The 26,122-nt window shown below is 39.8% G+C and overlaps 2 protein-coding genes and 1 long non-coding RNA gene across 19 annotated transcripts in view; 1 reads left to right on the forward strand and 2 right to left on the reverse strand.

Annotated features, from left to right (window-relative positions):
- Positions 1–14,484, reverse strand: LOC111253161 (interleukin-1 receptor-associated kinase 4-like). 4 transcript variants are annotated; one of them, XM_086992840.1, is made up of 5 exons: positions 14,347–14,484; positions 2,691–3,885; positions 2,127–2,314; positions 1,536–1,771; positions 1–1,323 (listed from the first exon to the last, which is right to left on the reverse strand). In XM_086992840.1, exons 2-5 carry the CDS (start codon positions 3,830–3,832, stop codon positions 1,150–1,152), a joined length of 1,740 nt encoding a protein of 579 aa, XP_086848966.1. In that variant the 5' UTR covers positions 3,833–3,885; positions 14,347–14,484; the 3' UTR covers positions 1–1,149. The 4 variants fall into 4 exon arrangements, with proteins under 4 accessions (XP_086848966.1, XP_022667915.1, XP_086848965.1 ...); XM_022812180.2 differs by lacking the exon at positions 14,347–14,484 and adding an exon at positions 6,094–6,450; XM_086992839.1 differs by lacking the exon at positions 14,347–14,484 and adding an exon at positions 6,094–6,450 and having other exon boundaries at positions 2,691–3,906.
- On the forward strand, positions 12,454–25,227 carry not (ubiquitin carboxyl-terminal hydrolase nonstop). Of its 11 annotated transcripts, XM_086992842.1 has the most exons (8): positions 14,983–16,416; positions 16,654–16,771; positions 17,599–18,094; positions 18,631–18,747; positions 20,219–20,357; positions 21,235–22,127; positions 22,566–22,787; positions 23,240–25,227. In XM_086992842.1, the coding sequence occupies exons 4-8, from the start codon at positions 18,631–18,633 to the stop codon at positions 23,402–23,404; spliced, it is 1,536 nt and encodes a 511-aa protein (XP_086848968.1). In that variant the 5' UTR covers positions 14,983–16,416; positions 16,654–16,771; positions 17,599–18,094; the 3' UTR covers positions 23,405–25,227. The 11 variants fall into 11 exon arrangements, with proteins under 11 accessions (XP_086848973.1, XP_086848969.1, XP_022667484.1 ...); XM_086992843.1 differs by lacking the exon at positions 17,599–18,094 and having other exon boundaries at positions 14,981–16,416; XM_086992841.1 differs by having other exon boundaries at positions 14,983–16,771.
- The window catches only part of LOC111253129 (uncharacterized), a 17,461-nt gene continuing 11,226 nt past the window's right edge, over positions 19,888–26,122 (reverse strand). For 3 of the 4 annotated variants that reach the window (XR_015330199.1, XR_015330200.1, XR_015330198.1), the window contains one exon: positions 24,396–26,037. This is a non-coding gene — a long non-coding RNA (uncharacterized LOC111253129). Of the gene's footprint in view, positions 20,375–20,869; positions 26,038–26,122 lie in introns of those variants that run through there. The other variant, XR_015330197.1, reaches the window with a different exon arrangement.

A 26,122-nucleotide genomic window follows, 5' to 3' on the forward strand; every position in this document is an offset into this window, starting at 1 on the left:
TTCATGGTAATATCTGTTTAGCTTTAATCATAATTTTAGCTTTATTTTGATCATATACATTCAATTTGACATCAAAATTCATCTTGTTAAAGCCCTAATTGCTTCATTAACACTCATGACATCCTTAGGCATCCCATAGCATATGAGGTCCTAGGCACGCGTTTGTATTCAAACTTCATAATAATAAAAACAAGTACTTTATGCGGCGTTTTTGCATCGACATGCGAAAAATTTTTCCCGAACTAAAGACAAAGTTGAGTGCAAAGTTACTGTAATCTTGTGCGAACGAGTTCATTGTAGCGTTTTTCTGTAAGGCATGTGTATAGAAGCTTAATACATTATACTTTTATCACACAAAATAGATACCTCGCGAAGTGGTCCTCGTCAGTAACAGATCGCAGTTATCATGGAAGTTTATTTGAATTTGAAATGAAATTTCGCCATATTCCTATGCATTGCAGAATGCGTTACCTACCTGGCCTACCTACAATGTTCATATTTTGTTGATAACAGATTAAGCGTCTGTTTAATATTATTTTTTTTATTCATTATGTAGTAAGTATATGGTTGCAGTTGAATGAACTTAACTTGGTTGGAAATAGTGTCTCATTAACAATGTATATTACGTACTCCGCAAAGTCTAGAGTACTGCAACCGGGTCGAACTATGTTGTGAGCACGCAATAGTAATCGCTTTGCGAACACCCCCCTCTTTACTGCCTCGGGCTTAAAACTACAACTTGTAACACAAACAGTTGTCGTTGTATAAGACATCACTAACACATGAAGGTACGGTTGATAATCGATCTCTTTTTGCGATCGATTCTGGGGTTTCTCTGTGCCTGGTTGTATGTGGACGTTGGGTTTTCTTCACAAGACACATTGCAAATGGTCAAGTCGTGTGGGTCCTTTTGAAATGTTCTAAAAGCTATTGACCACTGCCCTGTTGTTGCTCTTCGCATCACATCATCGCACAGCGTATAATCACAGATTTCGTTGGTTTTGAGTGAAAATAATAAATTGCAATTTTTCTATTCTATTATGACTTTTATCATGGCATCGGTTACAGGACACATTCGCACGCTAGCGGTCTGTCCGACGCTGGTCATTGTAGTTAAGTCATATGTCAATACAGTCCTTATTATATCATTTACGCATTGTCGAGATCGAGTCCGGCGACGTGTGTATAGTATTGCTGGAGAGATTCTTTCGCTGCGCTCGAGTCGGGTCGGATATTTTTATTGTTGTCCTTGCAGCGGATTCCAAGATTAAACAGTCCTTCTATAACCAGCGTTGGTGGGAACGGTAATCGATTATCAACCACCTGTAAACAGTTGAAAATTGTCAGGAAAACGTTGCGGCAACTCCTCAACTGAATACAATATCGTCATATATGTATTTTCTTGTTCAATTCAACTAATAGAAATTACCCTGAGCGGAAGGAAACAAGTGCAGAAATACGTTATTACTGTTTCTAATGAAATTAGTTACTGTTTGAAGAACAGTGAAATTAATTCATACTACACAAATGAGCACCTGTTGGGCGTCTTCGTCGTCGACATAGTCAGTAATATGTGTATGTTTTCTCATTGGGTCAAACACTGTCAAGCCTGTCAAGATTTCGAGTACAATCACGCCAAACGAGTACATGTCGGACTTGACTGTGACGTCTCCGCGCAGAATATCGAGCGCCATATAGTGCGGAGTGCCTGGGCAGGTATGGGTGAATGATGTATGCGAACCCTTTTTCTCACGTGAGAGACCGAAGTCGCCTGTAATAAACAGCAAAATAACGTGTCGCCAAATCTTCTGTACGATATTCGCCCGAACAGCGAAAGAAGCGAAAAAAGTTTTTTTCCAATGGGAAGCTGTCCTCTATAGGCTTGTAAGACAAATAAACCTCGTTTGCCTGAAACTTCATGTTGCAATAAGAACGTAATATATTTTCGCGTAGGAAAAACGACCCTTAGAATATGCAGCGTCGTAGATAGCGGTATCGTCTGCTAGCATTTGTGTCCAATGGCCGAACGTTTTCCACTTCGCGAATAAATCTATACCAGATAGATTATTTGCTGTCTAGTCAAGGCCATCTTGGACAGGTTAAACCAAAGACTGAATTTGTCATACCTAACAAAGCATTCATATCATCGTCGAGAAGTATGTTTGCCGGTTTTACATCCCGATGAATTATTGCCGGTTTGAGCGAATGCATGTGCTCGAGGGCGCTGGCAACATCGCGCAGAATTCGCAGCCGAAGCACCCACGGCAGTACTTCGTTTCGAAGTTTGCGTTCCAAATTACCATTCTTCATGTATCTACAATGAAGGTCACACCGTTTAGACCAATGAGACAATTTCTCTGTCTTTTCTCATACATATAATAATGCCGTAGTCAGCATGCGTTAAATCGCTTGACATATACAGATTCAAGTTTGACCGCGCTTTTTAAAATCGGATATAAAAAAGAAAGGGCGTACACGATTAATAGATAGTATTTCCAAATTTGACATACAATATACTTCACCACTACTCGAACAGGTCGTAAATACAATTCTGTCTAATTATCCGTAACTATCTGATATTTTACAATGCGGAGAATAATGATCTAGATATGATTAATGATAATTATATTACTGATCATTAGATAACAAATAATAACATTGTAAGAAATAATCGTCACCTAAGCATTCACCTGGTTATAATACACCGTTTGGTACCTGTATCTACCACTCCGTACAGTGATAGCAAATTGGGGTGATTGAGTTTTGCCAGTGTCCGTATTTCGCGAAAGAAGAGCTCACCCTCAGCTGGATTCTTAAATTTTTTTACGGCCATCTCCTGGCCATCGATCATCACCCGGTATACAGATCCAAAATTCCCTTCGCCGATTTTGTTGGCGCTGTTTATCGAGAAGTTGTTTGTAGCCTGCGCCATACTTTCAAAACATATCTGATACATGCCATCGAGATAGGGTTCCAGTTTAGCAGAGGGAATATGCATGTCATCCGTGAGTACGCTTGATAATGAGGTCTGACAAATTTCGTTCTCCCTAATACGCAGCCCTTCAGCAAGCTGTGATGCAACGTTATGTTGCTCAATACGCCTGAGCATATTGTACAAATCGCGAATCGTGGGACGATTTCGGCCTGTCGTCGACCACGTCTTCAGAATTTCATCCGTCGGACTCACAGTTGTTTTGTTGTCTCCAGATAGAAGTTGAATGTGTTTTTCGTCAAATAGCCTATTTGCCTTGTTATTAGCATCTTCAGGCTTGTCCGGGTGCGTAATTTCTGCCGCAAGAGCTTGCCAACCGCGATTCGAATCGAGTTCCTGAATGACGATTCGCCGAGTTCTTGCCTCTAAGTGACGTAGTTCAATGTCCATCTGATCTTCTTGTCGATATCCGTCTCCACTGCTTCTACCCGAGACCATCGTAGTCAAGCCTAATGCCCCGCTAAGTTTTCGTATTTTTTCTTCGAGTACTTCAATTGACGTTTCTTCCATCGAGCGGTATGTAGCGTGCGTTGCCGGACTTGATGTTCGACGGGGGGATGCTGAAGATACTCGTAAGTTAGGCAGTGGCTGTTCTGAAATGCTTGGGACCGAAGTGGGTGTGACTTTGTTTTTGGGATCTGCAGACGTTGTCTCATCGCCACTACTCGTTACTACGTTATTGTTGATACCAAGGGTCGATGTCGAGAAACCGTCGTCAAAAAACGAGCCTCTTCCTTCAAATACATCAGATTCTAGTAGCTGAGCCACGGATCGAGTCGAATTGGTCGATTTTCCCTTGTCGCCTAAGTGACGAGAAATGAAGCGCTTTACGAAGCTCATGAGGTCGTCAGGCTGCTCACAATTACAAGCCAGCTAATGGCAGCAAAGCCGACCTGCAACAAAACGATGCACAGCTATTTTATACATTAAACGGGATCTTTGCAGTTTTGGTATATTTTTCCTATAAAACTTAGAAAACGAAACTGAGGAACAAGTAAAAAAAAACCGCATTAAACGGACGCCCGTTTGAAAGCGTTTTAGATGTTGTTACAACTTTTGCTACGAAGGTTGTTTGAAGGTATTTGCTAACAATTTTATGTTTGCCACAGCAGTCGCGGCCTATTCGAGTATAGTGGCAGTTAAATTTGTTATTTGTGTATAGTCCCTTTACCTTGAAGACCATTATATGTCTATTGAATCAGTTAGGCGTGAACAAAAGTTATTCACATTCTACTTAAAAACCGTAGTACGAGCTAGCGTTAAATGGAAACGAAGAAATCGAACTAAAGAAACAAAGGCTTTTCCCTGTGACGTGTCCGTCGATTACAGCACGCTTGGAAATTTTCGTTTACATAACAGAGTTTGCCAAATGATTTTTCGAAATTGAAACATTATATGCAGGACAGTAATTAAATCTAAAGTGAGCCTGTAAGAGCTAGGCTATAGATGTGAGAGAACCAAATAGATTTAGCACGCTTTAAAATGCGACTTGAAAATTTCCACACAAGAGACAAACCGTACAAACTTCAGACTTCAGTAAAAATTGTCATTACTGTATAGACTGGCCGCCAGTTGGATTGTAGAGCTTTTATCCGACTATATTTCGGATATTTACAGAGTTTTGAAGCTTATTACGAAATGATCTTAAACGGATTAACCCACTGGATAAAAGGCTTTGAACCCAAGGGTATATATGATCATGAAGTATATATGATCGTTATGGTCCTTCTGTACAAAGCATCTATACTAATTTATCGTTTTGATCACAAAAACTTATCTGAGAGATCGATTATTTAAATAAGTGGTCGTTTTTGTTCATACGTTACTTACGTGTCAGACTTAGCTAATGCCATTAGACTTTTCTAGTTTAATCGGGACTGAATGCAAGAAACCTACAATTTTTAATATCATATATTTTTCCGTTTTCTATTTTTGTCTAACAGTATTAGGTGACTACAAGAAAATCTAACAGACTTCTATTTTTTAATTGAACAACTTTTTCTGGCAGACAAAGAAAGGTACCTGGTAAATATCCCAGTCCTCTAGAAACTTGTGGGTGAAAACCGGTTGAATTTTCTTGTAGAAATAAATTTAAAAAAAGCCATTTTTTAGTCTTGAAAACCAACGTTCAGTAGTCAAACTTTTGTGCCTTGAAGGTCACACCGTTACATAAATTTGTGGAAGACATTAGGCAAAAAAGCCTTGAGCGAAAGCGCAATAGGTGGCTGGCGCAAACTTTATTGGAGAGTTGAAGATCAGCGAAAAGGTGACCAGATGTTGGGACGCGAGGAACAACGACGCATTGCCGTAATTGGAACGGCCTTTCATGAAAGCAGAACTTCGATTTTAAGGGCCAAAATTGGCATTCCATGTAGCGCGTTACAAAGCTATAACCCAAATGCTGAAAATGCGGAGACTGTGTAAGAAAATAGGTCATTGGCACGGAAATCAAAAGTATGCAGTCTGGTTACTTGATGACAACGGCAGACGTCATCGCCATGCATTCGTTATTCTCCGGAATATCAAAATTAGCCTCAATCTGTTCGTTCTGACCTAAACCCGTGTGATTACGAGGTTTTCTTTGCCCTAGAGGGCGCAATAGCTAGTGGACAAGCATGTTCCACGATCGATTTACTTCGAAAAGTCGTAGATAGATAAATTACATATGGGAATGCGAACAGGATGTATATGGTTATCCAAAAGCTGCCATGCGTTTGGACACGTCCAGAAGACGAACAGAAAAGGTACCTTTAATGCGAATTAAAAAATTATCGTCCTAACTCAAAATTTATTCGTTTTTAAAGTTCACCGGATTCACTTCTAATGATGGTCTTATGATGGTTTTCATAATAACTTCGTCCGAGTCCCCTAGTAGAAGTTACCTGCACTAGTTGCGAACTCTCTTCAAATCAACAATATCACACAAGCAAGCATCGAAACTACTTTACACGATTTTAGGAAATTGCCAAGCGGCCGCCTTCAACACAATTCGAATTTGGGCCCTACTTCTGAACATCAACAAGTTGCTAACGCGCCCCTGTGAATATATTACATTTCATAGGGTCAATTATACACTACAACATAATTAGGTATAAACTCACCTGATTTGCTGAACACACTGACAAGCGCTGTCGTAATTTCGTCGAGCTAAGACTACAATAGATATATATAATGTACCTGCTTAGCATTCGTGGCCACCTATGCTACGTTCGCATTAGCTATTGCACCATGACGAGAAAATCGTATCTAAAAGTGGCTTTTCACAATAGACGTATTCATCAATTCGCAATGAAACAGTAGGTAGAGCAGTGATAAATATAAAGTTAATTGAACAAGTAATAGCAACCTTTCCACTTAGAGCATGTGGAAACTTCGAATGAGCGGTATGTACGATGTTTGTTAGCAGAGCGAGAGTCACTAATACTGGCCTATAGGCTCCCCGAACAGAATCACTCTGCGGCTCTGAATCGCCAAGCGAATGGACGCATTCCTGTGCAATGCGGTTAGCAACGCTGTTGAAAAGTGCGAGTGACAATAATGTAACCTTGATTTTGTTTTTATTTACGTGAATTATTTATTACGTCGATCCGTTCTATATTCCTATATACCCATTAAATAATGTATTATATAAGAGGGTAGTGTAAGACGACATTTTTTCTTCCGACGAAAAGCGGCCTTATGTAAACAGAATATTCATTATTTAAAACATGAACTACACAAGCACGTAAGAAATAGTACGTAAGGAAAATAAATATCGTACTTTTTTATTCACAAATATAGAAACGTTCGTTTATTAGATAACGAATGCTCCTCTAAACAAATTAGATAGTTCTACTTTTTATCATGGCTGCAGCGTATACTGTTATTACAAAACACATTGTATTTTACAAAATGTATTGTAGAACGATATGAACCACTAGAAAGACTGTATAGAAAGGCAACTGGATACGTTCACAAGAAAACGAGGCGGAATCAGAACCAGAAAATATATTTCCTTTATTAGAGAATTTGTAACTCAAAATGTACATAGAAAAAGGACGATCGTCGGAACTCATTGGACTCAATTCGAAAGGAGCTACGAAATCAATATAAGAACCATTGAGTTATCTCTTTAAGTTATATAAAAGATTTGTATAAGATTTGCTCTGAATTATCCGAACTGGCAGTTTTTCCATCATTTTCCTTAGTAAGTTATTAAACTACCCAGGTCACCCCACAAGAGCTTCAATTAAATAAAGAGTTTATAAGGGGAACTCCCGAACAGTAGGCCGATAACATATGTGAGATTCCAAAGTATATAATTACGCCTAACAACTGCCAAATCGTAAACGTCATATAATGTTTCTATTGTGTATTTCATGTCAATCTACTATATCTTTAAAGTTGAAATCAGCAGTGCAAACAGAGCAAACTTTACATCTAAAGACCATAACTACAATAAGTATAATCACAAATGCTGCAACAGCAGAATACATGGTCGCACCAAAAAATCTACTACAGGCAGTTAGTAAGTTAGCGTACTTCAAGTTCCGGCGACGGCGTAGCGGGCAGTGTATTTACCTGGTAAACTCGAAAAAGACATACTGGTCTGGGCTTGACTCCGACCGAGAACATTCATTGGTTCGTGGTAAAAACCAGACGTCTGTCTGATGGAACGGCTAACGGCGTTCCCGGACATAAGACTCGAAACATAGAGGCACTAGGTACTTCAATTCCCCTCATGGTACTCACACCCAGATAAAATGTTTGATTTTTATGTAAACAATACGCCTGGATAGTCGTTTTATTAATTTAAGTTCCTTATCTGTTCTATGAAAATGGCAGCATAGTCGTTATAAAGGATTTTTATGGCAGCCCCTCACGCTTTAAATCTCTACCTAAGATGTCAAAATTTGAAATCAAATTTGCATCTAGATGCTTTTTGACCCACCACTAAATCTATGAAATCTTATCCCCGACGTGTGATTAACCTTGGACAAAAACATCTTGTTCATTGCATCGACCTCCACCGATGTTGAAAGACGGGAGCATCGTCAGCATTTTCGTTCTTAATAACTAGTACAGCAAAAATGATCCAGAAGAGCAGATCGAAACCTCAGGCTTCTATATATGAAGCTATTTTTGCCACTAGTATAGGTTGTACCATGTTGTGCCCGCATATCCGCATATTTATAAATTTCTCGTAACGCGCAACTCATATATATAAGCGAAGAAACGGAAAACCGAAACATTTGTTAGATGATAGACGTGCTCACTTTATTGCGTTATCTCTCGCTCGCTCTCTCTCTCTCTCTCTATATATATATACATATATATTAACTTAATTATATATATACATATATATAAATATATATATGTATATATATAATTAAGTTAGTAAATTAGGTTAGTGAACGAGTTAGTGTCTGCACATATTAAATTTTGAGCGAGACGGGATCAACTGATGCTTTTCGGCGCTTTTTCGCTTTGTATTTTTCCTGATTTGTTTGCCATCAGCGCGTTCACGTGTTGAAGATCCCCCTGGAAGCCAATATTATCGACAAGTGCGTGTTTTTCGTTTGCACAAAATCCTTGCGCCAATGAAAATGCCTTACCACACGAGTCGTCCTGGCAGATTTCACTACAAAAACACTGAAACAAACCTGGCTGCCAACAACATTTATGTGATGAAGCCGATCAGTAAATCGACACGAACCCGTGAATCAGTTCAGGGAAACGTAATTTAGCCACCGATAAGTCCGGTCAGACCAATTATCGGGGGAGCTCATTCGGCATCTGTATAGAGGACTCTCATCAAACTGCTACACCAAGTAAACTTATACAATTTTCAAACACCTTATAGTTGCCTCAATCCTATTACCTTTCTCCCATAACTACAGCCCATGAAGTAATCGAGACAGGGCATTAACTCGGCCAGATATTCATGCGACTCTCGATATCTTTCAAAAGACGGATCTGCAAGCGCTGATTTACGTAAAATGCCAGAAAGTGAACCCATGCTTTGATTACTATAGCCACGCAAAATTTATCATGCGATACCTTATACAGCACCTAACCGTAACATCCCAGAAGATCAGATTGTTCGTAAAAAAAATTTGATAAATGGATCAGAGAGCTAAATGCCTGCACCGTGCCGTTGAGTGTAGAACGCTTTCAGCAACAAGAACAGCGAAGCAATAGGTCGACGAACAGGAACTTCTATTCCAAACATATAACGTATGTTAAAGTAACTTACATCATTAATGGATAGTTAAGCTGAGTGTATTTATGCAATGGCAAGCATCTCTTATTTTGGCTAGCTTCTAAGCCGCCTAAAAAAAAATTGTCTAATTTGGAGAACTGGTACACGATAGGCACATGACTGTGCGCATTTTCTGAGACATATACCAGACATATAATGCCACCGATAAATCACTTAGATTTAAAGATCGAGCTATATTCGCAATTCCCCATACAAGACAACATAATTTAATCCATACAGCTGCGGCGATGATTAATTGCTTTAATTTTGTAAAGTTGTCATCAATGATTTTGTATGCTTGGTCATACTTTGAAAAGTGTAGGGCTTTAAAATTGTTTTGCGCCTAGAATTCAGGTGAGCTGCTCACCGCTAGATTAAGTTCTCCCATTAAAACCCTTTATGCGGTCTCGTATTGTTAAACAGATAAGGAACTATTGCTTGCGTGTCTTTCGAGTTTCTCCTCGACGCGTCATCGGTGTTAGCATGGTCAATAGGCTGCTATGTTTATAAGCGGCTTCAGAGGAACCTGACTTACTTTTGCTAAGTAAATTGTTACAGCGTTGGAGCGAAACATGTAATCGCTGATAAAATTTTACGTGTCTTTGTTGCTTGGTGATTCACATGCTGAAACCGATAGATGTAGTTTCCGATTCCATATCTGTTCGATAGATTTTTTTTCATAAATAAATTTCTTAAACATCTCCGAATTATTGATTCTTTCCGATGTAATAATTTCTGAAAACAAATGTAGTCTGATCACTTTGCAAAAAATTTATTTGCGCTCAAAATATTCTAAAATTTTAAAGGACCCTAAAAAAGCTACCATATATAAACAATTCGAGCTCTAATTACAGGCTTCCGTTTAAGCAACGTCTAAATGACGTTTAAGTTTGTTTGTGCACTGCAAATTGCTTCGACGCACTTTTTTCGATACGCTCGCAGAATCCGTACCGGTGAACATACAACGAATAGGTGAGCATCAAATAAGTTCTGCATAAAAAATATTTTCCCATTCGCACAGCTCAAGCAATGCGTACAGCCATCTGCAAGACGACGAAGGACGGATAAAGCAAAAAAGACAATTGGAGGTAACAAACCGTCTTTGCATCGTCCGATTATGTGTTTTGGTTCTTTTGTCTACCTCTTCTATACAAGGCTAACGTGGAAGTTTTATTGAAATGTTGGAAACTTTACGATTGGAACAACAACGTGTCTAGTGTGCTTCGATGCCATATTATATGCGACTTGGCTAACACTCTCTGCTGCTAAAGAGTGCCACGATTTCTCATACAATTGTCGCATGGCCGCTCTAAACAGCGAAATAGTCTCCAGCTCATGGATCACCAGAGGCGCATCATAATTGATCTTCAAGCTGATCCGAAGCTTGATCCGAAGGCCGATAGTATTTACACAAATCGATATGGAAGTAATGAAAGATAGAGTCCCACTATAGTCTTATCGTACACAAAGTGCGCCAATGACGCCTAATCTTAATCTGATAATAATTTATAGGGCATCACGTAGGTACAAATTATTTACAGTGGCATCCAGCGAGATAAGGTGTACTATCATGATTGCAAGTTTTGACAGTATTTTCGTCTCAATAATGAAACAGTGGCAACTTATTTCCTCACCACATTTACGGGATGCGAAGTAAAATGGACTAGCTTCGAAATCGTACGTAGACATGAGGTCCATTTTATGCCTCGGAAAGGGCATCAGCCTCGGCAATGCTCAATACCGGAATGCACCGGATATAAAACTGGATAGGTTTAGAGAAAACAATAGTCGATCTTTTATATATATATATTTTATTTTTTGGGCTTTACGCCCATTACAGCTGTTGAAATTTCCGTTCGACGGCAAACCAGATATCTACCTCCGAGTTTGAATATACACCGCGGAATTTTTTTGATTTAGCAAACGAAGACGTTAGCGTTATACAACTATATGAACTGCATTTTTCTTGCATGTATATGTTTAAACGGAGGCTTGTGGCCCCTGGCGTTTTTAAAAAGAGATTTAATCGCCCAAGCCACCGTGCTAAAGAAGGCAAGACTCCAAAGCCTACACAGTCAAAGATTCCGAAGCACAGCCACTGTTACTTGACTAATAACAATACTTTTAGCAGCTATCCGGCAAAACTTAAAAGGCGTATAAGTCGAGCCATGCAGTTGTCCTAAAACTTTAAGGCGCTTTTACTGGAAACAGTCGTCATGCATATCTGTCCTATCTAGTCATTATGAAACCAACCCAGTACTAGTCTTGTAAATAATATGTATTCTTAGAATATGAACACTAGTGTTAAGTTGTTGTGGAGTAGCTCTTACATATTAAACACGTATAGGACGTTTCTACACTCTAAAATCCTAAAAGGATATTTTAGGCGCAAGGCTAGTGGATTATGGTGACAATTCAAAGCTACTTCAAGCATACATAAAGACTTCAAGCAAAAATATGTATATAGCTGCCTCATTCTTCGGACACATCTCAGCGTAGCGAAAATGTCGAAGGGCACGAGCGAAACCCACGTCATTTTTGAGACACGAATAAAACCAAAACATTAATTAGATAATCTGTTTTTAAATTGTATTAACATATGAATAAATAAATATTTTGAGCTTGTGAAACATGATCAATTTTCCATAGCCATACGCTGCCATAGCAGATCATTATGTTCAATACAAGATATATCATCACTGTCTGGTTAAATACATTTAATATTTTATTAAATATTTCTAGGTTTATATAATTAGAAGTATTGTTCAAATGAGAAGCATGCAAACTTTTATTCTATCTAGTTACTGAAAGAGATACGCAAGGCGGGTTCACTACAGCATACGTAAGTGGCGCTTATATTACCGCAGAATACCAACTTTGTTTTCCTTTTAGATCCTTAAGTCCTCTTAGATTTTCAAAGCAAAATCTTTCAAAGGAGAAAGAGGTTATGTTTACCTAACGCCTTCACCTAGCTGTTTGTAAAGCTTTTCCAACCCCAAAGATGTCTTGAAATAGTCATTATGACTCACCCTACGAGACGAATCATTTAAGCTAATGCGTTTCTCGTTGACATAACAATGTTAGTGGACCACATGCTTATTGTGTGTGTAGAGAATTGAAGTCAAATTTATTCCACTTCTACTACGTTTCTTCAAAATTACAATGATCGTTTGTGTATTTTTCGTATTGTGTTTTTTGGCCAGAGACTAATCAGTCAGTTGTCAGCGTACATCTATGCAGATCAGGTATGTGTGTATCCAACTGCTGCAGAAGCATTTGCAGAACTACTGAAACTCATTTTTTCTACGATAGAACTTCGAGATAAGGTTGAAAAACAACTTTATGCAGCCTTTACTTTGAAAATAGATAAGGGACGGTAGCTTTATTGGAGATGCCTCGGTAAACCTAGTAGCCTGTAGCAAAGCAAAAGCTCTTCAGAATCTTTCAGTTCATAAATTTATCTATGAAATACCACCAAAGATATATCTACCAAAACTGCCCAATTTAAATCAACGCCTCAAAGACTGAGGAGATGATTACAAAAAGATAACGAATTAGGCGGAGCAGGTGATTGAAATGGGAGAATTGTTGGTGTATATTTATTCTGGTATATATTATGTTAGGTATAATAACAACGAACCAGATTAATCAATAGCGAAAGAAGGTACGAGGCGAAGTCTACAGGTCGGTTTTGTATCCTACTGAAACTCTGTCTGTTCGTTTATTTGTCCGATCCAAATCGACCCAAATCGAAGTGGTTGGATTGGTGATTTTTGACGGTAACCGGGGTTTTATCTGGGATAGGGCTGCGCGTAAGGTCGAGCCAACTAATTGAATACCTTTTCTCTAAGGGAGTTTGCTTTTCCATCTTATAGAGCGTAATATTACGTTGGGCAAACTAGTTGTTGTTTTTTGCGACGTAACTTTTTTCGCGATAATATATTAAACTTGTGTGTAAGAAGGGTAAACTGGGTACTTTGATAAGATTTGCGAAGCAAAATTTTCGCGTGACGGAATAGTAGCCGAATGTCTACAGTGGTCTATTTAGGCTAAATTGTTGTTGACATTAATCGAAAGCTCTTGCTGAATAGAATGAAGATGCAATACATGTTTCTATACCCAAATCTTAATTTAAAATGCCCCTTGAAGGACGAAACTTGGTATAAGGCCATATGTAACACGGTCGTTCGTGGTACCCGAATCGAAAACTCTCCCCGAATTGAATAAAAATGCTAAATATGCAGTTGCACCTAAATAAAATATTTTGGCCTAAAAATTATCAAAAATCCATTAAAAGGACGAAAATACGCTTCAAGCTACCTTTAAGTGCTTTTCAAAGAAACTTCCGATAAAGATTAATCAAAGTTATAGCGGCCGATGCGTACGTATTAGTTGAACATCTTCTTTTGAAATTCTTTCCTAGTGAAAGTACCAAAATATCGAAAACGCTAATTCTGTGTAATAATAATGTGTATTTTCGCTCAGATGCCATTAAGATGATCTTCTTTGTACGGATGTCTATGAAGGGGTATTCCTAGGTACAAATCCAAAGCTCCTGACAAGCTAAAAGAACTAAAACGCAATACATGTTTATATACTTAATTTTCAGTTTTCAGGTCGAGTTTCCAATGCCGTTTGAAGAGTCAAAACCTAATATAGTGTTCTGTGCAAAATAATTTTTTCTGAAATAAATCGATAGATGAAATGAACAAAAAGAATACTTCTTTCAATTATGATATTTTTAAATGATAATTGTGAAAACCCAATTGGCCGTATCGGTTTTCTTGTGTACCAATGGGATGAAAATGTTTAGATTTCTTCGAACCAGTTTCTAATAAATGGGAGTGGGCAAATATAAACTTTATTTTCATAAAAAAAAATTCTTTTTAATTCGTTTTCAATAAAGATTCCACAGTGTGAGCTTTAGTACCAAAAAAGCGAAAAAGTTAAAAAATATCATTCAGTTTTGGTGACACAGAAATAGAATTGATCTTCTATTTATATGACATATCAAATGTTTTTCTTAACGCGAGTCAATCAGCCAACCGTAAAAACGCCTCTTTATTACACTTTAAAATCTACTTAAAGCCAACATATACCGAGTCAAGCTAACCTTCGAGTTGCTGAGCTCCTTGCTAAACATTACAACAGGTTGTTTAAATTGCTGAAGAACGTCAGTAGATTAACTGGAATAGGGAAATTGCAATGTAACCCCGTCTAATCGTTCACACGTAGCAACGGGCCCGCCGTTTAATTTCGGCATGCTAACATTTGTGCAGACAAGCTGTTCCGGCAGAATGGTGAGGATTTTTGTATTGAGACGCTGTAAATAAGCAGAATGCATTCATCCAGTCCGACTTTTCTGCACCACTTCTCGTTTTTCGTGCAATCTAACAGAAGTGTTAATGTGACTATTGCGAATACGAAGGGTCAGTCTGTCACTTTTCACGCTTGACGCTCGGCTGCCGAATTCCTGCCAGCCACCTAATGAGTGGCTGTCTGTCGGTGAATTCGGCGACTGCTATCGTCAACCGCAGACGCCCAAGTCACAGCGAATATCGTTCCGCTGAATAAAACGCAGAGGAAACATCGACATGGACATCGGTGGCACGTTTCAAACTACGTGCAGGTTTGACAGACGTCACGCTAGGACTACGCGCCCCACTAAGTCATTTTCATAACCCTTCCCAACCAGAGTCGCAATAGTAGATCGTTCCGAGATTTACCGGCCGACCGAACAACGGAGGCGGCGATCGCTGCGGCGCCTTGATTTGAAACTGTCCCAGGAAGCGTTGTATGGTAGCAGTAGCAACAGCAAGCGCCGTAGTTCGGCACACGAACGATTGGACCGATGGCAATCAACAATAGTGCAACAAAGGTCCTGCATACTATCGAAATCTTGTCTGCTGTGGAAATCGCAGCACTAACGGCTGACACAGTGGCCGAACCATCAGATCGGCCAATCACCAGCTACTGGAAAAATATCAGCAGTTCATAAAGTGTCCACTGCTCTATTTTTACATCGATGCTACACAGCGAAGATGACGATGATGACAGCAGTTCGTTCATCCAGCCTGTCTGTAAGTGTGTAGTAATTGCGGCATAAGTCGGCGCGACCTCCAACGACGTGAGCACTGTTTCTGTTGGATACAACGACAACAACCGTAGCGTTTACGCCAAATGCGCTCAGCTGCTCAGGCTGCTAGCCGTCGGACGGCGTTCGCGGTCCTGACCAGCGACAGCAGCGGCAACAACAACAACAACAACGACAGTACCAATCTACCCAGCTCCCAAACGGAGCGACGGCAGATAGGCTGTAGCCTGTCTGTCACAGGGAAACGACGACAGGACAAGGGCCTTGCTCTTTGTTGGACAAAACCACTACGAACGGAAAAATTGTAAATCGTAGAAGATCGTGCACATGTCCACTCAAATTATCTTTTATCATTACCACAATCACGAACAGTCGCAGAAGCAGCAGCAGTCTGAGGCGCAGAACAACTTCCACACAGTTTGTAGTGTATGTGTCTTCTGTCTGGGTGTAGAACTGAGTGTGTAGTGTCGGAACAACTGCATTTTGCTACAAGTAGATGTTATTATGCTATCAGTTGTATTATATACGATTCATTATTACATCTATTTCTCATTCATTATCATACTAGACTTAATTGCTGCTGCTGCTGCTGCTATAAATATTCACCAGCACACAGTCTCGCTGCGTCGCATGTAAAGTCGACCGCGTCGCAAGCCACTTCATTCCCGTAGTCGGTGTAGTTGCCCATGTAGTCAGTGTGCTTGTGATGTGTGGCTGTTATCAGTAGTCGAGTGTAGTCTGAGATAGGCCGAGCAGAGCAGTGGTATCCACTGTTGCCATTGTAGTCGGCCAGCGGTTCGAGTGATAATCTAAAAAGGGACTGTATAAGCACGAATATACAGCAGAGATAGGTACCATAGAAATCCGGACGTAACTGCGGACAGACCTCGAGATAGAAGACGACCGATAACGGCGCGGGTATCGTCCATGTGTTTGACTGCTTGCGGAAATTTCGCATCGAGCTGCTAAGGCGGATGCAACCGGTGTTGCGGCGTTGTGGACCGGTGCATTGGGCACACCGTAAAAGCTCTTCAGGGGACGGCTTCTATGGGACGTGCTGCGGCGTGATTTGGGGAGTTGATAGCAGTGGTAGGTAACCTCCTTTCCTTTTGAAGGTTGTCATGTCCAAATTCGAATTCGTTGTCATCGAATTCGTTTGTTTGCACCAGGTGCTGAGAGGCTGGCAATTTCTGGCATTTACAGTAAAAAAAGCACGCCTTTTTTTTTCTGCTGCTGATGTATCGAGCATGTGTGTTAGATTGACATATACCGACACGCTAAGATTTCGGTATTCATAACTGATGTTGATTGACTTCATATCTGCAGACAACACAGTCGTTTGCCTTCTACTGAGGAAGCTGCCGATATGTGATCGGCGGGATGGTTTAGTCTAGCGAGTCTCAAAACCGCGAAAGCAACGGACGGCTGTAGCAGGAACGAGACTGTAAGTCGTTGAAATTTGTAGGGTCGCCGGTTGCTGCTATGCTAGTTACAGCGGTGGTTATCGGCGCTAGTTTGTACATAGCTAAGAGTGTACAGCCCGTTGACAGCTAGAGAGTATCATGGCAGGCTGTTTTTATCGGGCAGCCGTAACGAGGCAAACAGCGGGAACAAATACGTGTAGATTTTACTACTAGTAAAAGAAAAGAGCTAGATAGGTAATGAAGTTGTGAGTATGCATGCGCACAAAGACCGGAACACGTCCTTGTCTAAACCGGCTGAGAAAATGGGGGCATATTGGCATACTCGAATATCGGATATAACAGAAGGAACAGTTGAAAAAATTTCTGTTGCATGTCCAGTATGGAAGCCGTTAGAAATTGCTTCAGATCGTTGGCTACGGCCACGAAACGGTGCATCTATGCCTAGACTCGAACCTCGACCACCACGTGACCTTAACTTTAGCAGTCAAAAAGGTTACAGACTGGGCTATCGCGACGACACAGTAGGAGTTCTTGCTGTAGAAGGGTGACTCATGTCGTCGTCATCGTCGCCTCTTTCTTTTGCTAGCTTGTTTTCTATTGACTAGAATTGATCTAGAAAGTTTTCTGCATGATCAGTAAGTACCACAAGTGTACCTAGAGTGGTGTAGACGTTCGAAGTTCTGCGCTGCTGTGTCTACATGTGTAGACGGTAGTGGAGAGGTGGGCCAACTATATACAAAGCACCAACAACTACTATAGGAATTAGTTGGTGCCCTGTTTGAAGGTGTGGTGCGCCGAGTATATCGTCGGGCAATATATAACCTGGCGACTGGTGACCGCTCAACAGTGAATCGTCATGAGTGAACCCCGGAGTGAACCCCGTGGAGCCGGCGGGAATGATCTGACCGGCGTATGCATGGGTGGTCGACATCGCATTAGTCGAAGAAAGCGTAGAACGTTGACGGTGTCATGCGTCGAATATCCATTTCTGTCTTCCTGAACAGAATTAGCAACATAATTAATAGCAATATAACAACCAGCTTAACCACGGCGGTAATACTACAACGAAATACAATAATGAATAGCGCGACTTTGGCGGGCAATAGCAGCAACAGGACGGGCCACCTCAACGAATATCGTCAGCAGGACTAGTACAACAACTTCTGTGTCGAGCGTGTCAGTTGCGGCCTTCGCAATTGCAGCCGTAACAGCACCTGCAACAGCAACAGAAACGTGTCTCACTACAGCTGATCATTTGGAACGCGCGTTGAGCACACGGCATCTGCCGCCGAAGTAGCAGATTCGATCCGTCCGTCTTCACAGCCGTCGCGTCGCTTTTCATTGTACGAGTCGATCCAAAAATTCCAAATGCTACAGCATACTATATATACTGAAATAATGACAACGCATTGCAAAATCCTTTGAATTTCAATGTTATTTAGCATAGACAGTTGTGTGTGAGTGGGTGTGCTCATGAGTCGGTAAATGAGTTACTTACAGCTGTGAATGTTATCAATCAGGCATACTTTATCAGCTTGTGATACATCTCGCGGCTGTGTGTATACTTTCATACGCTTTTTGGTATGGGCCTGCGTGTGTCACTGGGAATCACCCTCTAGAGCAAGTAGATCGTGAGGTTTCCTAAATGCATACATAGAACGATGATAAGATAATCGAAAGGCAACAAGGGACACGCTACTGCAAGCTTAAATAAATCTTAATGTTTTCAACTTAGCTGAAAGCCAGCAATGGCAAAGGGAAATAGAAAGGGCTTTTTACTGCAAAATTTAGTTCAGGATAGTAGAGTATTTCAATGGGTTGTGACCATTTGGCGTGCATTCTAAATAACCTGATACGTGTTCTACTTCGTTCGCTTTAGATGAGCGGTGAAGGCTGCCCTCACTTCGATGAGCAACGGGATGCGCTGCTTGAAGCATTCCGGGTCCTTTGTGCCGTCTACGTGTCGCCATGTACACGGGAAGCGCTCGCCAAAAAGGTAGGTTAAGGAACGATTATCAAGATGCGAACTCTTAGGGATATAAGCTATTGATTGAAACGATTGAAGAGTTTTCCTTCGAGGATTTACGTTGGGCAGTCTGATGTAATATTTGTCCTTGTTCAATTAAGATTCAGTTGTTACCTTCAAGAAATAGATAAACTGACCGATGTGACCACTAACAGGAGCGAAAAAAGTGGATTGTAGTTAGGGAAATAGGTAGTATGTACTCATGCTCAAGTGCACATTAAATTTTTAACAATAACACTCCTGTTGCAAACCTCATCTTATCTTTTTCCTAATCTTAAGACAAACTCAATTGAATTTCATGATGTAGGATTTTGTAAGGTTCTGATTCGAATTTATTAGAGCCCGGTCCTGTACTGCACAAAAAACAGATGCAGACAGATGCCCAGAGAAAAAATGTTTAACAAGAATGTTATGCCCCAATTAGCCGCTTCTCAATGGGCCCCCTGACTCTGTTCAGTATAAAACAATACATCTGGTCACACATGTTGTGTAGTATATGTCATTGACGGGGCTTGAAACAACAAATTCTGGCGTCAAAGCAAGCCTTTATTAGAAATACGCCCATTATTGCGAGCGGCTAAGTAGACAGCTGTGTTAATTGGCTGATTAGCTAAGCGGCTCATTAATTTGGCAACCGAATATCAGACGAGACAAAATACTTACATGGCACTCGTTATTGAGCCGACTAGTACCACACACTACCATTTGTTCCAGTGTTTTCAGAAATTGAAAATTAACCATAACCATGTGAGAGATAACCTCGATGTCAGCCACATCATCCAAATAGCTTTATTGTTATTACTATTCTGTATTAATGTTACCTACGGTCAAATTTCTTCGATAAGTCTTCGATTGTACAGAAGCCGCAAGTCATTCAGCTTGAAATTAAAGAACTTATGATGTATGTCACAGCTTTGAAGTTCGTTTGTATAAATTCAAATTATTAGGAGTGTTATCCTATACGAGTTGAGCTAATATAGCGTTTCATTTAGCTGTCATTACTAATCTTTGTCACTCACTTCTTTACGAACACACCAGCAAATACTGATGGTACGTGTCCGAGACCATGTGTTACTAACTGACAGGCGTTAATTTAAATTCACGAATATATGAGATGACATTGTTTTATTTTGCATGGATATATAGGCAGCTTTGACTCTATACTAGTCCAAAGATAATTGGTAAAAAGAGCAAAACTTAAGGCAACCCTATTGGTCATTTTGCTGAAGAAGTCTGAGGTATTTTTGTTTGGACAAACTCTATGTATGAATTGTAATTTGTATGAACTGAGGACGTGTTAATTCATACATTGGCTTCAATAGTGGTAGGACTTATGTACAGATGTTGTTTATATATAATTTGTATATGTCAGATTGCAATAATAAATTTGAATTCTCTTGAACGAAAGCTGCTTAATTCAATGCGATTGTTTTCCTTTTAGGCGGAAACGTGTCGATGCTTCTCCTGTAAAGGCTCGCGCGCCAGCGTACGACTTCATGCGTGTCTCCATTGTGTATTCGTCGGCTGTTTCGTCGAAAAACATGTTCACGAGCACAGCCGGACCAGCGGCCATCTTCTAGGTAAGCAAAAACGATTTCTGAGACAGAATTTGAAAAAAATGACAGTTTGCTGAGGATCCTTGTCGATCAGTCTTAACTCAATCACTTACATATTAGTTGTTGACCTTGAAGAATTTCTCAATCCACTATTTCGGGACCTTAATATTAGATAAGTTACCAAGTATGCTTTTGATATGATATTATTGAAATGTACTGCTAAATTCCGCTCGAACAATGCTCAACATATACATGTATAGTGCTAGCATGCTATTATAATTGTACTGCTAGAAAAAAAATTAACTAATCAAAACAAATTATGTACCTCCATCGCGTGTATCGAGTAGCGTGACTCGAACTTTTAGATATTACTTTTTAAATCAGCCAAATTGATTAAAAAATCTCAAATATATAAAATCGTTCGTAAAAATCCTTTTGCTAGCATATTTTGGCCGCTGCTATAGAAATCGCAAATTCTATTACTATGTTTCTCCAGAACAGTAAGCGTCATTAACACTGTATTGGTAAACGCTTACGAATCGAGATAAACCTATTGCTAAAATCGAGCCTTGATAAATATAGGTGGCCAACGACAATCCTTTTGGCATCTAGCTGCGTATAGGTGTGGCCGGCGCCAGCGGTCACTATCCAAGTAATCGCGGATTTCCCGTAATAACAGACTGTGAAACATAGAATCAGGCCATTTATTTTTACTGAGAAGAGAAGTTTTAGTATTAATTCCGTATGTAATTAATTTTTGAAATATAAAACTTAAGTTAAAAAAAATTAAAATGTTTGTTTTTCTTCTATCGAAGCTATCGAACTGGAAGTACTCTAATATCTCGACAGAGTTCAGCAGATTATTAATTTATCGGCTTCTTATAAATGTTTGTGTTTTCAGCGTGTGACATTTCTCATGGAATTTTATACTGCTTCGCTTGCAAAGACTACCTATATGATTTATCGTTAGACATCGTTGCGCGGCAGGCCCGGCGACGACTGGCTCGCTTGCTAGGTTTACGGGAGCTGTTAACATGTGGCGCGTGGGACCCCGACTCCGATGGCCTTGAGCTTTTGCGCCGTCACCCGAAACGAATCAAAATCGCAAGCAACTCACCGGTCGGCCTGCGTGGCCTATTCAATCTCGGAAACACGTGCTTCATGAATTGTATCGTCCAGTGTCTTACGCATACGCCGTTATTGCGTGACTACTTTCTGGCCGATCGGCACAAATGCTCACTGCCTCATTCGCAGACATGTCTTGTCTGCGAGATGGGCGACGTCTTCCAGGAGTTCTATTCAGGCAAATCCACGCCACACGTCCCGTATCGCCTGTTACATCTCGTGTGGACGCACGCTCGCCATCTAGCCGGTTATGAACAACAGGACGCTCACGAGTTCTTCATGGCCATCCTCGACGTTTTGCATCGTCACGCGTCCAGGTCGCATTTACAGCATCAGACAGAAGAGTCGCCAGGGTCACATGCGGGTGACTGTCGATGTATTATCGATCAGATTTTTACCGGTAGCACACAGTCGGACATCGTATGTCAGGAATGTCGAGGCGTTTCGACAACGGTAGAACCGTTCTGGGATATAGCACTCGATCTCGGGCCAAGTCACGCCGCTGAGCACGGCTCTGAACCGAAGAGTCTCACTGATTGTTTGGACAGCTTCACACGACCCGAACATATGGGTGATTCTGTTGAGTGCTCGTCATGTCATTCGTATCAAGAGTCCACAAAACAACTTACGATGAAAAAGTTACCCATCGTTGTCAGCTTTCACCTAAAGGTAAATTCTACTTTTACTGTACCTTATAGTATCTAGAACGAAACATCCTGTATGTACAGTAGTTTAAGTACAAAAGGTATGCTTAGTCTGTGTTCGGCTTGTTGTAAGGGCACGACTTCGTTGGAAACTCGTTTTGTGAAAGTAAGGTACTCAGTGAAAATGTTTCCTCCATTTTGTTTGTTTTGTCTGTTTATATCAAATTTGTTTTTTGTTTTAATTAAATTGTAAGTCGTAATACTGATAAGATGCAGGCGCTCATATCATACAAAGATGTAAATTATGATCTTATCCAGATCCGATATCGCAACACAGCAAGGAGTGCCGTATAAAAAAGTCTCTCATCAACCTATATAAAACCCAATATCCGCCTGGATAAAGTCTATTAAGCAAAAACCAATATGACTCTACTATAATTTTTTCCTACTCTTTTTCTCACAGAGGTTTCGGCGAGAACAGTCTACGAAAAAAGTTTCGACAAGGATAAAGTTCCCGCAATATTTAGATATGGCACCCTACATGGCAGGACGAAATGGTAAACCCGAACCAGCTGCTCATACTGGTCAGCAGCAGCAGCAGCAGCAACAACAACAAAACCAGCAACCAAATTCGGCCGGTTCTTTGCTCAACAAATACTGCCTGTTTGCTGTGGTCATTCATAAGGTATGTCAATGGATAAACGAAAAGCAGCAAATATTCAAGGAAAGTTGCCCGACCGGTGTGCGTATCTTGTCTAGAAGTTCGATTGTAGTGAAACTTAAAGCATCTGTTCGAAGTAGATATATATCTTTCGACTGAAACAAACCAGAAGCTCTTAACTCCCTGTCTTCGTCAACGTTCATCATTTCCGAAATCCCCCCCCTTGCGTGTAGCGAAGAAGAAAAAAGCTAGCGTATAGCTGACACCAGACGTAAGATTGATGACTTAGAATAGAATAAAATCCATGCAGAGATGGATACGTTCTTTTTAAATATTCACTATAGTGAGTTCAACTGGACATCGATACTCTGTGGAAAGCAACTAAAGAGTAACTTCTCAATTGTAACTTATATATAAGGTAATCATTTGTGAAATGAAAAATACCAATAATATATGTGTATTTATTCTGCTTACAGGGAACAATCGAAACCGGTCACTATACGGCGTACATTCGACAGCACCGTGACGCATGGTTTAGCTGTGACGATCATGACATTAAGAAGGTTTCTCTTCAAGAGGTGCTAGATTCCGAGGGCTATCTTCTATTCTACCATAAACAGATTCTCGAATATAACAATTAAGCTCTAGAAATTAGAATTAACCTCTATTTACCATCACTGAAATAATCGAGTATTTGTCAGTGAGCGGGTACTCGCTAGACCAATTTGGGTAATTATAGCGCCTATAGAAAACAATAGGCAGAACGACGGATGGAGAGATAGCTGATTAAGCAGTATCTTGTTATTTAGTGGACGTTTCTTTATTTTTGGGAGGAATGGTTAGGTTTTGATTGTAAGATCTATGGCAGCCCGAACAAGATGCATTATGTGATCGTGTAAACTCTGTGACTACTGCTAGATATGTTGGCAGTAAACTCCTTTTTGATTACTAGTATGAACTCAGTTCAACACCCTTAGGATGTCTGTTTCGACTCGAATCGACCCCAATAACCCAGCGGCATTAATTTCGACCCAAGCGGATGGGAAAAACAAATGTGGCGGGTACACTTTGTTTGTATTTATTATTGTTATTACGTCGAATATTAGTAATTTAACATTATCTCTAAGCATCAGAATTTTACAGAGCGTAATTAGTGGACTAGAAGGAAACATCGATAACAAAGAGAACTATCAGATATCTATATGTGAGGAAACTAAGCAAAACGATAAACAGTTTGATTGACTTTGATTTCTCATGCTTAGGAGAAAAACAATAATACGTTTCAACACACAAACAAAGTCAGAATTATCTAATTTCCGTACTAATATTGTTAAACAGATGAGTGAAATGCTTTTGTACAGTCGACCGAATAGCTTAACAACTCACTAATGGAGAAGCAACCTAAGTACGACATTGCTGCTTCAAGTGTAATCCTTGTCAGTTGTTGTTAGAATAACTAGAGGCTACACGCAATTGGATAACTCGTTTTAATAAATTATATCTTAGTTTGATACACGGAACGGTCAACACGTTAGGTTGTGAGTTCCAATTGATTATGCTTTAATACACAAAAATATGTGCTTAAAAATAGACCCAGAATTCTTTAAGAAATTCTGGTTGGCTAGGGAAGTGTTGGTTTTTAAAAAGTAACTTCAGCGCAACACAGAAACTTAACATCTAAGATGTAGACAGATGCATTTAGATGTATTTCTTAATTGTTTGTTGATGATGGTTCGATTATATGCGCCTTGAAACTAAAATGTACTTGACCGCTAGCAGCGTGATTCATAACACAGGAAGATCTGTGTGTTCGGTTCTACGAACCGTAACTTATTGCAAGAAAGCGGCGATACTTGTACGGGAGAAAATAAGAAGGATGAAAGACTTTTCTAGCAATTCACTTTAGAGAACGTGCTACTATTATCATTCTATAAATAATTATATTGAAAAACTAGTATGTTGCTCAGATTTTCTACGTTGATTATCGTTGCAGTTACAAAATACAAATGGGGACTGAAAATGGTATATACGTACCAACAAGGGGCAAGAGGGATATTTTGAGGTTTAGCGACGTAACGGCCAACCTTCGATCATTGCGCACAAATGCGTGAACTAGCCGTCTGGTGGAGTTTCACGCCTGTAACATAATACTACAAATAAATAGTTAATTAATTCTACTTAAGACTATTACGAAGAATAGCGATGCGATGAGATCATGATAATTAGCAATTATTATTATTCTTACTATTACATTCATATTGTGTAATTATAAAAATGTACAAATTCGTATGATACGCCATCCTCATCCGCGAGAACGGCGTATGTCTGTGGATATGGGCACGAGTGGGGGATGTATGCTTAAAAAAAGAATAAAGAAGGGCATAGCATACATTCTGTATGCCTCCGATGCATTCAGTGACTCGTCTAAAACAAGTAAAAAATAAAAAGATTGTATTGAAAATTATTATATGTGTGTTCAGTTTGTCTAGGATGGGTTAAATTTGTATTCGAACGTTCATATAGAAGCCAAACATAACAAACCCCAGATAAACGAAACCAGAAAACGGGTTTTAGTAATCTAATTATCTGGTTGAAATCCAATGTACCCCCGAACCCTATTCAAACTGGGTTTAGTATGAGAAAGATAATAAATAGGTTAAAGTCGATATGTTTCATTTTCATTCTTTTCTAAATTGCGTAAATTACAATCCTATTAGGAAAAGTACATCAACCTCCTAGGACAAGTGTGCGAAGTCTAGGGCATCAAACTGACATTTTTCAAAGTGAAACGAACTTGACCCTATAGCCCTAAATCCTACAGTTAATTCGACAATTCTATAACTCTTGCTAAAAGGACTTGATCAAAACAGTCATTCAAGATAGAACAAGCTTCATTAAACGATTAACAATTTTCCCATAACATGACTTGGACTGGATCGTCCGGACATTCTATTTTAGGTACATAAAACGTCAATGCTTATAGAAAGTGCAGATTTTCAAAGAAGGAAAAACTTTCAAAATATCTATTACATTATATTATATATATTACAAATATTATTACGGGAAATGATGCCGTACAGTAAGAATGAGTTTTGAATATATGGCAAATAGCGGTCTTTACGTTGACAAAAATCTCGTGTGATGATCTGACATTAAGGATTCACTAATTTAAATAGGACACTGGGTCTCGACTGAGGTTGAAACCTGAATCTTCATGATTTACAGTCCGGCACCCTACCAATCTCGCAACCGCGGCCTGTCTGGTCCCAGTACCCTGTTTGCAAATGGCATACATGAACATTTTTAGATTAAATTTTCTAGGAACTGACCATTGCAGCTAGTTGGACGTTAAAATAATT

The sequence above is a fragment of the Varroa destructor genome, unplaced genomic scaffold, assembly GCF_002443255.2.
Source record: "Varroa destructor unplaced genomic scaffold, Vdes_3.0 BEIS01000006.1, whole genome shotgun sequence".
Taxonomy (NCBI): Eukaryota; Metazoa; Arthropoda; class Arachnida; order Mesostigmata; family Varroidae; genus Varroa; species Varroa destructor.

Excerpts from the sequence above, each read along its gene's own strand:
- LOC111253161 (XM_086992840.1), bottom strand. The coding sequence starts at position 3,832 with ATGAGCTTCGTAAAGCGCTTCATTTCTCGTCACTTAGGCGACAAGGGA. Across the intron at positions 2,315-2,690 it reads AAACGGTGTATTATAACCAG|ATACATGAAGAATGGTAATT; the intron begins GTGAATGCTTAG and ends CCTTCATTGTAG. Across the intron at positions 1,772-2,126 it reads TGATATGAATGCTTTGTTAG|GCGACTTCGGTCTCTCACGT; the intron begins GTATGACAAATT and ends TGTTTATTACAG.
- not (XM_022811749.2), top strand. The coding sequence starts at position 15,655 with ATGTCCACTCAAATTATCTTTTATCATTACCACAATCACGAACAGTCG. Across the intron at positions 15,754-18,630 it reads ACTTCCACACAGTTTGTAGT|ATGAGCGGTGAAGGCTGCCC; the intron begins GTATGTGTCTTC and ends CGTTCGCTTTAG. Across the intron at positions 22,788-23,239 it reads TTGCTGTGGTCATTCATAAG|GGAACAATCGAAACCGGTCA; the intron begins GTATGTCAATGG and ends TTCTGCTTACAG.